General features: G+C 42.7%; 1 protein-coding gene across 20 annotated transcripts in view; it reads right to left on the reverse strand.

Moving 5' to 3' along the window:
- Positions 1–15672, reverse strand: part of DST (dystonin) — a 613928-nt gene that overhangs the window by 270963 nt on the left and 327293 nt on the right. For all 20 annotated transcript variants that reach the window (XM_056565774.1, XM_056565763.1, XM_056565758.1 and 17 more), the window contains 3 exons: positions 9703–9822; positions 1519–1614; positions 1308–1435 (listed from right to left, as the gene is read on the reverse strand). In XM_056565774.1, coding sequence (XP_056421749.1) covers positions 1308–1435; positions 1519–1614; positions 9703–9822 — 344 coding nt within the window. The remainder of the gene's footprint in view (positions 1–1307; positions 1436–1518; positions 1615–9702; positions 9823–15672) is intronic.

The following is a 15672-nucleotide window of genomic DNA, read 5'->3' on the forward strand; positions in this document are numbered from 1 at the left end:
CTCTTAAGCCCAAGATAAGCAAGGATTTAAATCAAGTTACAGGTTATAATAGAACTTTTCTAACATAACTATATATCAATCTTCCAAGCTTTTACTGCTCATTAGCGTTGACATTTTTCCAAATGCACATAAATAGTATAAAAGGTTGTTTTTTGTTGGACGAGTAGTATACATTTATTCTTTTTATTGCTACCAGTTTGTGGTGCATATGTTGCAAAATGAATGTTAAAAAGTAAAAAGAATTCTGCTATTGGCATAAAACAATCCAATAAGGGACAAAACACTCCCAATAGGGGACAAAACATTCCCAATAGGGGGACAAAACATTCCCAATAGGGGACACAACATTCCCAATAGGGGACACAACCTTCCCAATAGGGGGACAAAACATTCCCAATAGGGGACAACCAGGCTTATGTGCCGGCCCTACCTTGTACACATGGTCGCCGTCAGGGGGTACAGTCAATACCCCAGTAAGGGGCCCTGGCCCCCACTACACCCTGTGCAGCAGCCCCAGCACAGAAGCAGAAGACTGTTGTTCAAGCAATGGTCTCCTGCTTCAGTATGTCCGCTGGCCACATCATTCACACCCCCATCCCCCTGCCACTTAATTTCCTTGGGCCAAATCACCTTCCCTTTAATACCCCTGTGCCAAATTATTTACTCTTGATCCCCTCTGTGCCATTGCATTCCCCTTTTATTACCCTTTGTGCAAATTTATCACCCCCTGCAGGCCATATCTCTGTTAGCTTTCCCTGTGCACCTCATCCATGTTGTGCATGACTGATTTACAGGATTTGGTTTCCAGCACTGAGCCCTGTACATCAATCATGCAGGCAGGAAGGCATGGGGGGAAGACCTGCAACCTGAAGCTCAGCACCACCTCTATGACACTTGAGCTTGGAAGGAAAACATCATTTTATAACTATAAAATATTATAACAGCCATGAAGCTAGGAGACACGTTTCAAAGATCCTTTCAGATATCTGCCCATTCCTGTAGCTCTGAGCACAATCACAATATAGAATTGACAGATTACCTTTAATTATCTTTGTCAATACGTTTCTCGCACTTGATAATGTCCTTACTTATAACAGCTATCCATCTTTAGATTTCTCATTTTCTTTACCTGTGGTTCCACTGTGATCTTGGTCACAGAGGCCAATAAAAAAGCAACAAACCGGACCCCAAAAGGTAATATTTTTGATGTGTTATTGTGTACATATAACACCTGATTTAATACTTACATTTTTTATGGTAATAGCATTTTAGTATATTAAGCAAACTATAAACAACATTATGCATACCTTTCAATTTCAGGTCTTATTGCTTTTTCCCTTTCAAACATAGCAATAATAAGCTTTCCCCATTCTTTTTCTATGTCATTTGGATGGTATCCCTTAGAAAGCTTGATGCGTCCAAATTCAATCCAAGCCTGAAAATAAAAACATGTCTTAATGTTAAGGGATTCACTAATCCATAAAGGCAATGCACTAACATCACGCATATAACACGCACTTCCAGCAATGAGTACAGGTGCTTAATCTTCTCCTTCTCTGTTTCCTTTGGTGGGATGTCTTTCTCTTTAAACTGTAAGTATTGGTTATAAAGTGCCTGTAAAGATAAAAGAAACATTTAACTGTTTTTGTACTTTTAGAATATGCAGTATACAGTTACAAGTGATGACCAAGAAAACCATGTATTAAAAAGGCGCACCTAGAAGGCACGTGAGGCACAAATTGCTTAAATGGGCACTGTCAGATTCAAAAACTTTTTATATGTTGTACATCTTGGCAAAACATTAACCTTTCTAATATACTCCATAAAAAATAGATTTCCTTTTTATAGAAATCATGGCTTATGAAATAAAAAGAACTCCCTATACCATCCAGAACGCAATACTGTCTGGCAGCAGCATCATCTTTGTCCAAGCTGAAGCACAGGCATGGACAAAGTCCAGTAAGTGAGGGTGGGACTAGCGCTCTTCTGTGCTCACTCCTGTTCTATCAGACTGCAGCATTCAGAAGAGGGAGGAGGATGTTACAGAGAAGCCTGCAGTGACTGGATGGAGAGTCCCAGCACTTAGAGGGGTTGTGTCCTCAGATGAGACATGCAGAGTGAGGATACAACCCCTCCAAAGCACAGGATGACAAAGCAAGTGGGCAACAGATGGAAGGTATTTGTGAGAAATATAGGTGCTAGACACATAAAATGATATGAACATGATCAGGATAAGGTAATGAGTAACTAACTTTTTTTGTGGGATATGACAGGCACGCTTTAAAAGGAAAGTGTAATTTTATGTGTGCGTGTATATTTATGTTTACACTGACCAGAGAGAATTATTGTGCAGAGAAATCCAGTGAACTCTGCACAGAGCATAGATAAAAAGCTCTTCCAAAAAGCCAACAAATATCTCAAATCAATAACTTCCTATAGTACATCTGACTGCTGTAAAGCATACTATGTCTGAATGCTGTTAACTTCTGTTCAGACAAGATGATAGCCCCCATTATCATGTACAGAACAGTACAGAAAATCTAAAAAAAAATCTAAAATTATGTAATTGAAAAAAATAATATTTATTAGTATCTTTTTTGAAAGTGTTAAATAAAAAATAAAATTATTTCCCCATTTGATCCTCTAATGCTGCTGTTTTAACAGTGTCTGGATCCCGTTGCTGACCTCTACCTGGTCTGTATCTTTGACACAAAGCCACACTCTGTCAATCATTGGCTGAAGCGGTATTGTTGCAGCCAGTTACTGACTGAGCAGGCATTTCCTGCATGTTGAAATGGGACAAGGAACTGCTGATCAGAGGGACCAGGCACTGTTGTCATTGAAGCACCGGAAGATGGTACAGATGAGAATCCTTTTTTTTTTGTTAAAGCAAGATTGAGAACTTTATTACATTTATATACCACGTGGTATACATTTTCTCAACATGAAACATGTTGTATACTTCAGGAAATTCTCCTGATGCACCACTCCGTGCATCCTTTACATGCCACATGTTCCTGGCTCTGGGCCCCTGGTAGATCACCTAACTAACCTAATTCAGATCAAAATGTAGATTCCAAACTTTATTAAAAAAGTAACTCCTTGCATGGGCAAGTCCCATCAAATGTTAATGCAACCAAAAATGACACAAAACAGATCATTTAGATAAGCATTGCACCAGCGATTTATTTGACACAGCTATAAAAGATTGTGGATTGGCTGTTACATGAATTTAATAACAAAATGAATAAACTCTATTTATGTTAATGTTATTGCTCAAAATGTCCAGCCATTAAAATCTGTCATTAGTTTTAACAATCCTAAATTGATATCACTGCTTTGGACAAGCTAGAGAGACATTTCGAAACATATCCATGTACATGTATAGCAGCAGCAATAAAGCATAGTGTAAGATCCTTGTCTCTTTAAATGTTCTGTTTGTGTTCTGAGCTTGGTTGCTGTGGTTAAACTCTTACATATCCGTGGATTTGTCTTTTTTGCGAATCAGATACCATGTTTCACCACAACTGCTCAGCTGCCTAAATAAGGCTACTTTCACACTGCCGCTGGGCTCCACCACAAACAGCCATTAAGGCTCTCTTTTTTTTTTTTTTTGCCTTTAACAGCCGTTAGTGTCCCGTAGCCCAAAGGGAGGCATAATGGGCACAGAGGATCCCATTCACTTGAATGCGATTCTCTGACGTCCATTATTGCAGCCGTTATTCCGCCGAAAGATAATAGGAGAAAAAGACGGCGCAAGCATAAATTTTTGTCCCGCTATCTTCTAATGGCCGTCACACTGCCGGGCACTAGCGGCAGTGTGAAAGGAGCCTAAGCCTGCAGGGGGCTAATACAGCTCGGCTGTGAAAGAACTTGCATCCTGCATCTGCATCCATCTTGATTATCTGGTATTTGTGACCCCGGCTTTGTCTTTGGAATTATCTCTGGCTTTCATCTCTGCATATTACTGTCCTCTTGGTTTCCCAGCTCGGCTTGTTGACAATCCTTTGTGTTTGTTTTGTGTTTCTTGAGTATTGTTATAGTGTGTTTTTACCTTTGTATTTCTGACTGTTTCCCTGACCTCTTACTGTGTTTTTGTAATTGGTTATTTTGATTGGACGCCCCAGAACCTAGTTAGGAAGGAACTGTCTTCGTAGGTTTTGAATACGCCGCTTAGGGCGAATACACAATAGGCAGGGAAAGGGGCTGTGGGTGAGTATAGAAACTAATATATTCCATGTCCATAAGTGACAGACAGCTTAGAAAAAGAAGTTTCAACAACTCCTGTAAGGCTGGATTCACACTGCGTTTATATGGGTTTCAGATCCGGCTGGGAGGGAGTAAAAACCTGGCACTCCCATATCCCAGCCAGACCCTGCCCCCATCTCATTCATTTGAATGAGCCAACCTGAGTCAGATACTGACTCCAGTCGGCTCAATTTTGCCCCGTATGCGATTTTGTGACGGGACAAAAAAATTCGATTTGAGACAAATATGGCTTAAAATGGAATACAGTATTTCAAAGGTTTGCAAGGTAGGAGTTATAGAAGTATTCCCATCTATTTAACCCCTTCAGGACCCATGATGTAAATGTACTTCATGGGACCCCGGTACTTAAGGACCCATGACGTACATGTACGTCATGGTATATTCCGGTCCCTGCCGCGGTGCCCGGCAGAGATCGGAATGGCATGACTGCTGAAATCGTTCAGCAGGCATAACATGCAAACGCCGAAGGGGGTCCCGGGACCCCCACATGTCGGCGATCGCAGCAGAGCGCTCGCGAATTCACGAGAGCAAAATCCCCCCCACCTGACCCCCTAATAGGCCCCTAGGGTCCTGTGATCAGTGTCACCAGGGACCTATTAGGGGTTCAGAGCACTGCAATCGCCACCCCTTTTTTCGGGCCGCAGCGTTTCCCCCCCCCCCATTATAACGGTGTATGAGGGATAATCACACACCGTTATATAAAGTAGTACACCACACCGAGGCCATTCGTAAATGCCTGCATTATGCAGATAATGGGGTATGTCCGCCCAGAGGTGATTCCACCTATGACCGGCTTTATAAAGTGAGGCCGGTCATCGATCAATTTGGGGCCAAATTCTTGGAGGCCTACGTACCGCTCAGGGACCTCTCGGTAGATGAGTCTCTCATGAGTTTTAAGGGGAGACTCATCTTCCGCCAGTATATTCCCTCGAAGCGGGCGTGGTATGGCGTGAAACTCTACAAACTCTGCGAGAGTACCTCTGGGTACACTTGCAAATTTAGAGTATATGAAAGATCTCGTATTGAATCCCCAGAATGTCCCCCCACTCTGGGTGTTAGCTAGGTGTTATCCCTCTGTTCAAATCCCTTTCCGCCAGATCCACGTCCGCTTGTGGGACCATGCGGAAGAACCAGAGAGGCCTCCCTCTAAATTTGGTCCAGACGCCTATCCCCAAGGGTGAGTCCCCTGCTCTGACCCATGATAACCTGTTGTTGGTGAAGTATAAGAGGGATGTCCTTATACTCACCACTATTCATGGGAATGGCAGCACCACTGTCCCTGTGCGAGGTACCGTGGGACCAGTCCTCAAGCGGATTGTATTCTGGACTATAATCGGTATATGGGGGGAGTTGATCTCTCAGATCAAGTCCTCAAGCCATATAACGCCATGCGGAAAACACGGGCGGTCTACTTGGTACAGGTTGCCATGTACAACACTTTTGTACTATCCCAGTACACTGGCAACACAGGGACATTCCTCCAGTACCAAGAAGAAGCCCTAAGGTTCCTGATCTTTGCTGACCGGGAAAGATCAGGCCGGACTTCCCAAGGGTCTGGAGTTATAGGTGCCAGGATCATCCCTGGCCAGCACTTTCCAGGTGAGGTCCCCCGCACTGGAAGGACGGGACGATCCCAGAAAAGATGCAGAGTGTGTCACAGGAAGGGGATACGGAAGGACACCACCACTCAGTGTGACACTTGCCCAGATAATCTGGGCCTCTGCATAAAAAACTTCCATGGAGCGCTAAATTTTCCCTTTTCATTTGAATTTTCCATAATTTGACCAATGTACCAAGTCTAGAGTACATTAAAAATGTTAACCCCCATTAACCACTAAATTGCCCAAAAAAACCTGGAAAAAAACAAAACGGATAAGACCTCTGGGGGTGTTTTTTTCAGAAATGGGTCATAGGTCACTTAGTCACTATCATCGGGGACTTTTTATGTTGCCTCAAATGTGCAGTGCTCTCTCTCCACCTGAGCGGGTGCGCATTTGAGGCAACAGGTTAGGGACGGCCACACACATCACATTACCAGAATGATGATTCAGAGAATAGGGTTTGGGGTGGGCATATTTTCTTTAGCTTTGGCTATGCTCTGGGTCATCATTCTGGGAACATATCCTGTTTTATTATTATTTATAATTTTCTGGCCCACTGTACCCCATATTACGGGCCTCTGTACCCCACCTGTCTACCCCAGTTACAGCCCGTTGTCCCCCAAGTGTTCCCCTATTTTAGAGCTCAGTGCTCCCCCATTAACAGTCCTTGAGGGGGGTCCAACATCCTGGCTCCATATGAAGCTCAAGGCCCCTGACTGACCTCACGCTATAACAAGACCTGTTGTGCACCCGCCGAGCTGCTGTCATAAAAAAAAAAAGGTATGTCCTTACTCCAAAGAAATGTATTTACAAATTGTGGGGGGTCTTTTCTGCTTGTAAAAATTTTAAATATTTTTTTTACATATGCAAAAATTGTGAAACCCCTGTGGGGTATTAAGGCTTACTTTATTCCTTGTTACGTTCCCCAAGGGGTCTAGTTTCCAAAATGGTATGCCATGTGTTTTTTTTTTGGCTGTCCTGGCACCATAGGCGCTATCATAATGCGACATGTCCCCCCCATTTCTTCTAAGTTGGCAAATGTGACTCCTTCTCTTCTGAGCATTGTAGCGCTCCTGCAGTGCATTTGACGTCCACTTATGGGGTACTTCCATACTCAGAAGAGATGGGGTTACAAATTTTGGGGGGTATTTTCTGCTATTAACCCTTGCAAAAATGTAAAATTTGGGGGGGAAACACACATTTTAGTGAAATGTTTTTTTATTTTTTTTACATATGCAAAAGTCGTGAAACCCCTGTGGGGTATTAAGGCTCACTTTATTCCTTGTTAAGTTCCTCAAGGGGTCTAGTTTCCAAAATGGTATGCCATGTGTTTTTTTTTTTTTTTTTTGCTGTCCTGGCACCATAGGGGCTTCCTAAATGCGACATGCCCCCCGAGCAAAATTTGCTCTCAAAAAGCCAAATATGACTCCTTCTCTTCTGAGCATTGTAGTTCGCCCGTAGTGGGGGAGTATTTTCTGCTATTAACCCTTGCAAATATGTGAAATGTGGGGGGGGGGAAACACACATTTTAGTGGAAAAAAAAATAGTGAGTTTGAAAATTTTGTCAAAAATTGGAAAATTGCTGCTGAACTTGGAAGCCCTCTGGTGTCTTCCAAAAGTAAAAACATGTCAATTTTATGAAGTAAACATAAAGTAGACATATTATATATGTGAATAAAAAATTTTTTTATTTGGAATATTCATTTTCCTTATAAGCAGAGAGCTTCAAAGTTAGAAAAATGCAAAATATTCCAATTTTTCATCAAATTTGGGGATTTTTCACCAAGAAAGGATGCAAATTAACACAAAAATTTACCACTATGTTAAAGTAGAATATGTCACGAAAAAACTACCGTATATACTCGAGTATAAGCCGAGTTTTTCAGCACGATTTTTCGCGCTGAAAACACCCCCCTCGGCTTATACTCGAGTGAACTCCCCCACTCGCAGTGGTCTTCAACCTGCGGACCTCCAGAGGTTTCAAAACTACAACTCCCAGCAAGCCCGGGCAGCCATCGGCTGTCCGGGCTTGCTGGGAGTTGTAGTTTTGAAACCTCCGGAGGTCCGCAGGTTGAAGACCACTGCGGCCTTCGACATCATCCAGCCCCCTCTCACCCCCCTTTATTTCTGTACAGTACTCACCTCCGCTCGGCGCTGGTCCGGTCCTGCAGGACTGTCCGGTGAGGAGGTGGTCCGGTGGGATAGTGGTTCCGGGCTGCTATCTTCACCGGGGAGGCCTCTTCTAAGCGCTTCGGGCCCGGCCTCAGAATAGTCACGTTGCCTTGACAACGACGCAGAGGTGCGTTCATTGCCAACGTACTTCTGCGTCGTTGTCAAGGCAACGCCTCTATTTCAGGCCGGAAGCGCGGAGAAGAGGCGCCCTCGGTGAAGATAGCAGCCCGGAACCACTATCCCACCGGACCACCTCCTCACCGGACAGCCCTGCAGGACCGGACCAGCGCCGAGCGGAGGTGAGTACTCAGAACTAAAGGGGGTGAGAGGGGGCTGGATGATGTCGAAGGCCGCAGTGGTCTTCAACCTGCGGAACTCCGGAGGTTTCAAAACTACAACTCCCAGCAAGCCCGGACAGCCGATGGCTGCCCGGGCTTGCTGGGAGTTGTAGTTTTGAAACCTCTGGAGGTCCGCAGGTTGAAGACCACTGAGGGCGAATGATGAGAAGAGGATGATGAAGGGGTGGGGGGGTGTGGGATGATGACAAGGGGATGATGAAGGGGGGATGTGTGGGATGATAAGGGGATGATGAAGGGGGGATGTGCGGGATGATAAGGGGATGATGAAGGGGGGATGTGTGGGATGATGACAAGGGGATGATGAAGGGGGGATGTGTGGGATGATAAGGGGATGATGAAGGGGGGATGTGTGGGATGATAAGGGGATGATAAGGGGATGATGAAGGGGGGATGTGTGGGATGATAAGGGGATGATGAAGGGGGGATGTGTGGGATGATGACAAGGGGATGATGATGAGGATGTTAATGACGGGTCTGGATGATGACAGGGGGGGATGATGTATTTCCCACCCTAGGCTTATACTCGAGTCAATAACTTTTCCTGGGATTTTGGGTTGAAATTAGGGGTCTCGGCTTATACTCGGGTCGGCTTATACTCGAGTATATACGGTAGCTCAGAATCAGAATAATTAAAAGCATCCCAGAGTTATTAATGTTTAAAGTGACAGTGGTCAGATATTCAAAAAATGGCTGGGTCCTAACGTGTAAAATGTCTGGGTCTTTAAGGGGTTAAATAATATGGGCTGCATGCTCTCTTGTTTGGAACTCGACCAGAATGCTGTATAGAGGAGTAATCTTAGTATATCACAGCACATCAGTTTACCCAGATTGCTCTCTTGCTCAGAATTCCATAAGAATACTGTTTTAAAAGACAACAATAAAAAAAAAAACTGAAGGGAAGAGCATAATACAAATTGTCACTGGGCATCATTTTTAGTCGGCTGTGTCTAGATTGCTACTTCATATTGTCTGATGGGGAACTGTATAGAATCACATGAAAGGAAAATGTGGTATCAGTTCCCAAGGCTGTGCATCCCTGGTATTATCGATTATATTGTTTTTACCTTATTGAGATAATAAATAAACTTGGCAATAAGGGATCACATTTAGCCTTTACTATACTTCCAAGTACAGCTCATCGTGAGGGCTGTTCCTCAGATAAATATAGCTTACAACTGGTTAGTAGGATTGGCAAATTCATTAGTCAATCTATTAGGTAACAATGTACACAATTCTTTTAATGTTATTGATTTACACGTTTCAGGATAAAAACAATATGGTGTAAACAAATGAGTTCTTACCTTAAGTTCTGCAACAGTATTTGGAAAATTTCTGTCAGACATTAATGCTACATGGTGCCTAATCCATTGGATGAGGTAATTTACCATATTTTGATATTCTATCCATTTTACTTCAACATCCTAAAACAAGAGAATACCAGTATAAGCAAGGTTACATCATGCACCATGAAAACATGTGTGAGCCGTGCATGCACTCTACTGTGGTGTAGTGGTAAGGCTGCTGGCCATATAAGTGATCGGACAGTTATCTTAAAGGAAAACTGTCACCAAATCCCCCCCCCCCCCCGCACTAACCAGAGGTACTGTCTGGTAGTGCGGGGGACGCTGATTAATGTGATGCCTACCATGCCCGGATTCGCCCCACCGTTTGCCAGTTATCTTCATTATTCCAGATATGCAAATTATCTTCTAACTGGCACGGGCGGGGTTACTGCCTTTATCTGGCACTGTGACGTCACCGCCGCTCGGACCGCAGCACCGCCTGCCTTATGCATATTCATGCTTTCCCTTTTCTCCCAGCTCTGTACTGCGCTGAGGCCGCTTCCAGGTGCACACAGGAAGCCGGCACATGCGCAGCGGAGATACATACAGAGCGGGGAGGAGAGGGAGATGTGGAGGGAGGGCATGAATAAGCATAAGCTGGGCGGTGTTGTGGGCCGAGCAGTGGTGACGTCACAGTGCAAGATGAAAGCAGTAACCCTGCACGTGCCAGTTAGAAGATCATTTGAATATCTGGAATAATGAAGAGAACGAGCGGATCTGGGCATGGTAGGCATCATATTGATCAGTGTCCCCTGCACTACCAGCCAGTACCTCTGGTTAGTGCGGGGGGATTTTGTGACAGTTTTCCTTTAAAGGGGTACTCCACTGGAAAACATTTTTTTTTAAACCAACTGGTGCCAGGAAGTTAAAGAGATTTGTAAATTACTTTTATTAGAAAATCTTAATCCTTCCAGTACTTATCAGCTGTTGTTATGATCCACAGGAAGTTATTTTCTTTTTGAATTTCCTTTCTGTCTGACCCCAGTGCTCTCTGCTGATATCTCGGTCCATTTTAGGAACTGTCCAGAGCAGGAGAGGTGTTCTATGGGGATTTGCTCCTACTCTAGCACTGTGGTCAGGCAGAACAGAAATTCAAAAAGAAAAGAACTTCCTCTGTAGCTAATAAGTACTGGAAGGATTAACATTTTTTAATAGAAGTAATTTACACATCTGTTTAATTTTCTGGCACCAGTTGTATTAAAAAATGTTTTCCAGTGGCGTAATCCTTTTAAGGATAACTCTCATTAAAAGTAATTTTTGCTATTGCACTCCTTAAGGTAAAAAAAAAAATATATTTCTAATATACTTTGTTTAAAAAAGTTTTATTTGTGCTTAAAGGGTACCTTTCATCAAAAAAAAAACTTTTGATATATTATAGATTAATGTATGCAGAATAACTTTTCAATAGTATGTTACAAAAAAATATGCTTCTTTCTATTTAATTTTCCACTTTGAAAAAATGACCACTAAGGGTCTCCCTACCAGTCATTTTTTTATAGATTTCAGACTCATGCAGGAGTCCTAAATCTCAGACTGCAGCCGGAGCACAGACAAACTCACCACTGCTCACTGCCAGGGAGCAGTGCTGAGCTTGTCTGTGTCCCGGATGCAGTCTGAGATTTAGTACTCCTGCATGAGTCTGAAATCTATAAAAAAAGGATTGGTAGGGAGACACCTAGTGGTAATTTTTTCAAAGTGGAAAATTAGATAGAAAGAAGCATATTTTTTAATAACATATTATTGGAAAGTTGCTCTGCATAAATTAATCTATAATATATCAAAAGTTTTTTTGATGAAAGGTACCCTTTAAAAAAGCTCAAGAGCACATTTTCCCCCATCTTATACACAGACTTTGGACTGAAGTCCAAACACAGAAAGTGCAGCCTGGAGTGCTGAGGGTGGTGTCCACTCTCATAAAATCCATAGCTCCTCTCACAATTGACTGCCATATGCTGTTGGTTGGACCCCCCCCCCCCCCCCCAGCACTCCAGGCTGCACTTCCTGTGTTTGGACTTCGGTCCAAAGTCTGTGTATGAGATGGGGGAAAATGTGCTCTTGAGCTTTTTTAAGCACAAATAGAAAACTTCATTTTTTTTTTAAACAAAGTATATTAGAAATATTTTTTATTTACCATAAGTAGTGCAATAGCAAAAATTTGTTAGAGTTACCATTTAAGGGCAATTTCACACACATTTCTTCCCATGTCTTATGTAAAAATATCTGTTTAAACTATGTTTTTGGTGACTTTTAATTGTGTGACATTTTCTTCATGGGTTTTTACTAGTGTTTTAACCCCTTAAGGACTCAGCCCATTTTGGCCTTAAGGACTCAGACAATTTAATTTTTACATTTTCATTTTTTCCTCCTCGCCTTCTAAAAATCATAACTCGTTTATATTTTCATCCACAGACTAGTATGAGGGCTTGTTTTTTGCGCGACCAGTTGTACTTTGTAATGACATAACTCTTTATATCATAAAATGTATGGCGCAACCAAAAAACACTATTTTTGTGGGGAAATTAAAACGAAAAACGCAATTTTGCTAAATTTGGAAGGTTTTGTTTTCACGCCGTACAATTTATGGTAAAAGTGACGTGTGTTCTTTATTCTGAGGGTCAATACGATTAAAATGATACCCATTATTATATACTTTTATATTATTGTTGCGCTTAAAAAAAATCACAAACTTTTTAACCAAATTAGTACGTTTATAATCCCTTTATTTTGATGACCTCTAACTTTTTTATTTTTCCGTATAAGTGGCGGTATGGGGGCTCATTTTTTGCGCCATGATCTGTACTTTTTTTTGATACCACATTTGCATATAAAAAACTTTTAATAAATTTTTAATAATTTTTTTTTTAATAATAAAATGTATTAAAAAAGTAGGAATTTTGGACTTTTTTAATTTTTTTTCGTTCACGCCGTTCATCGTACGGGATCATTAACATTTTATTTTAATAGTTCGGACATTTACGCACGCGGCGATACCAAATATGTCTATAAAGAAAGTTTTTTACGCTTTTTGGGGGTAAAATAGGAAAAAACGGACGTTTTACTTTTTTATTGGGGGAGGGGATTTTTCACTTTTTTTTTACTTTTACATTTTTTTTTACACTTGAATAGTCCCCATAGGGGACTATTCATAGCAATACCATGATTGCTAATACTGATCTGTTCTATGTATAGGACATAGAACAGATCAGTATTATCGGTCATCTCCTGCTCTGGTCTGCTCGATCACAGACCAGAGCAGGAGATGCCGGGAGCCGCACGGAGGAAGGAGAGGGGACCTCCGTGCGGCGTTATGAATGATCGGATCCCCGCAGCAGCGCTGCGGGCGATCCGATCGTTCATTTAAATCGCGAACCGCCGCAGATGCCGGGATCTGTATTGATCCCGGCACCTGAGGGGTTAATGGCGGACGCCCGCGAGATCGCGGGCGTCGGCCATTGCCGGCGGGTCCCTGGCTGCGATTAGCAGCCGGGATCAGCCGCGCATGACACGGGCATCGCTCCGATGCCCGCGGTTATGCTTAGGGCGTAAATGTACGTCCTGGTGCGTTAAGTACCACCTCACCAGGACGTACATTTACGTCCTGCGTCCTTAAGGGGTTAAAAGCTACATAAAGAAGCTGATGGAGAAAAACACCAGAAAAAGTCTAGAACATATAGAATTTTGATAAAAATGCCACTGAATAAAGCCACATTTTTACACTTTCAAGATTTCTATATGAAAAAGCGTTTGACATGTTGCCCAGACATGTCAAAAGTTAAGATCACACTGGGTCTCAGTGCTAAAATCCAATGCAATCACAAGTTGTTAGCCAGTAAAGTGAACTCAACTACCTCACCAGCCACCAAATCTGACTCATTCACTCCATTATAGTCAATAGGGAATGAGTCTGGTTTGAGTGACAGCCAGAGAGTTGAGCACTTCATCTGGCTATAACTCATAAACACAGCAAATGTAAGGACCGAGACCTGGTGCAATTTAAACTTTTGACATGTCTGGTCAACATGTCAAAATTTGTTACAAATGACAGTGATGCTTTAAGTGTAACTATTTTTTCAGAAAACTTTCTAGGTAGTCTGTCTTCAGTGAGCACTCATCAACTCGCTTCTCTCTACTGATTTTATCAATTTGTGGGGATCTCTGCACCCCAACCCCCACCAATAAAACTTTCGAAAGGCCTAAAGTTTCCTGAAATGACAGTTACACTTTAAAGGGATTATCAAAGAATAGAAAAACAGAAATAATTTCTTCCGAAAACTGCTACCCATCTGTCTTCAGGGTGGGTATGGATCTGCACGGTTCTGAACGGAGCCAAGTTGTAATACCACACACAACCTGGGGACAGACGTGGAGCCGTTTTTTAAATAAATTAGCTCTGTTTTTCTATTCCATGATAACCCCTCTAGACTAACATCAGGTTAGTGTTTTACCCAAAACGAACCTTGTAAAAACCTAAAACACTGCAGAATGTTGTTTCAGCCTATGTGTATGGCCATCTTCAGGCTATGTTCAAATCTAGAGAATTACCAAAGTTACCCTCAGATCTACACAATAGTTCGGGCAATTTAAACATAACTTTTATTACAATACTCGATCTACACAATAGTTCGGGCAATTGAAACATAACTTTTATTACAATACTCGTTAAGATCAAATCATTAAACGCAAAACACCTAAAAAATTTGCCTATACTTAAATACACATGGCATGCAGATCAAGGAGCGTCAGGTCAGTCTCAAAATAATAGATACCAACTACATATGTGTAGAGGATAGATGTAAGATTAGATGGCTGGTGAATATTGTGTATAGCTACAAATAGGAATTACCGGATGTAATAAGAAAGAATAGGGGATGTTGTGCCCTCTAGTTCTAATGACTCCCCACCTGCTGTCCCTACCTATAGAGGGACCCAGCTCCTTAACAGGCTGGCCTCAACCACTGTGACGTTCCCTTACCTATAATAAGTGAGTGATAAAAAAAACAAGACCAAAGAACTATATTGCATTTTATTTGTTATAGGTAATATGCAATATACACTGCTCAAAAAAATAAAGGGAACACTTAAACAACACAATGTAACTTCAAGTCAATCACACTTCTGTGAAATCACACTGTCCACTTAGGAAGCAACACTGATCAATGACAATCAATTTCACATGCTGTTGTGCAAATGGAGCAGACAACAGGTGGAAATTATAGGCAATTAGCAAGACACCCCCAATAAAGAAGTGGTTCTGCAGGTGGTGACCACAGACCACTTCTCATTTCCTATGCTATCCGGCTGAGGTTTTGGTCACTTTTGAATGCTGGCAGTGCTTTCACTATAGTGGTAGCATGAAACACAGTCTACAACCCACACAAGTGGCTCAGGCAGTGCAGCTCATCCAGGATGGCACATCAATGCAAGCTGTGGCAAGAAGGTTTGCTGTGTCTGTCAGCGTAGTGTCCAGAGCATGGAGGCGCTACCAGGAGACAGGCCAGTACATCAGGAGACGTGGAGGAGGCCGTAGGAGGGCAACAACCAAGCAGCAGGACCGCTGCCTTCGCTTTTGTACAAGGAGGAGAAGGTGGAGCACTGCCAGAGGCCTGCAAAATGGCCTCAAGCAGGCCATGTGTCCACTCAAACGGTCAGAAACAGACTCCATGAGGGTGGTATGAGGGCCTGACATCCACAGGTGGGGGTTGTGCTTACAGCTCAACACTGTGCAGGACGTTCAGCATTTGCCAAAGAACACCAAGATTGGCAAATTCACCACTGGCGCCCTGTGCACTTCATAGATTAAAGCAGGTTCACACTGAGCACATGTGACAGACGTGACAGAGTCTGGAGATGCCGTGGAGAATGTTTTGCTGCCTGCTGCCAGCATGACCGGTTTTGGCGGTGGGTCAGTAATGGTGTGGGGTGGCATTT

This window comes from Hyla sarda, chromosome 3 (assembly GCF_029499605.1).
Source record: "Hyla sarda isolate aHylSar1 chromosome 3, aHylSar1.hap1, whole genome shotgun sequence".
NCBI classification, from domain to species: Eukaryota; Metazoa; Chordata; class Amphibia; order Anura; family Hylidae; genus Hyla; species Hyla sarda.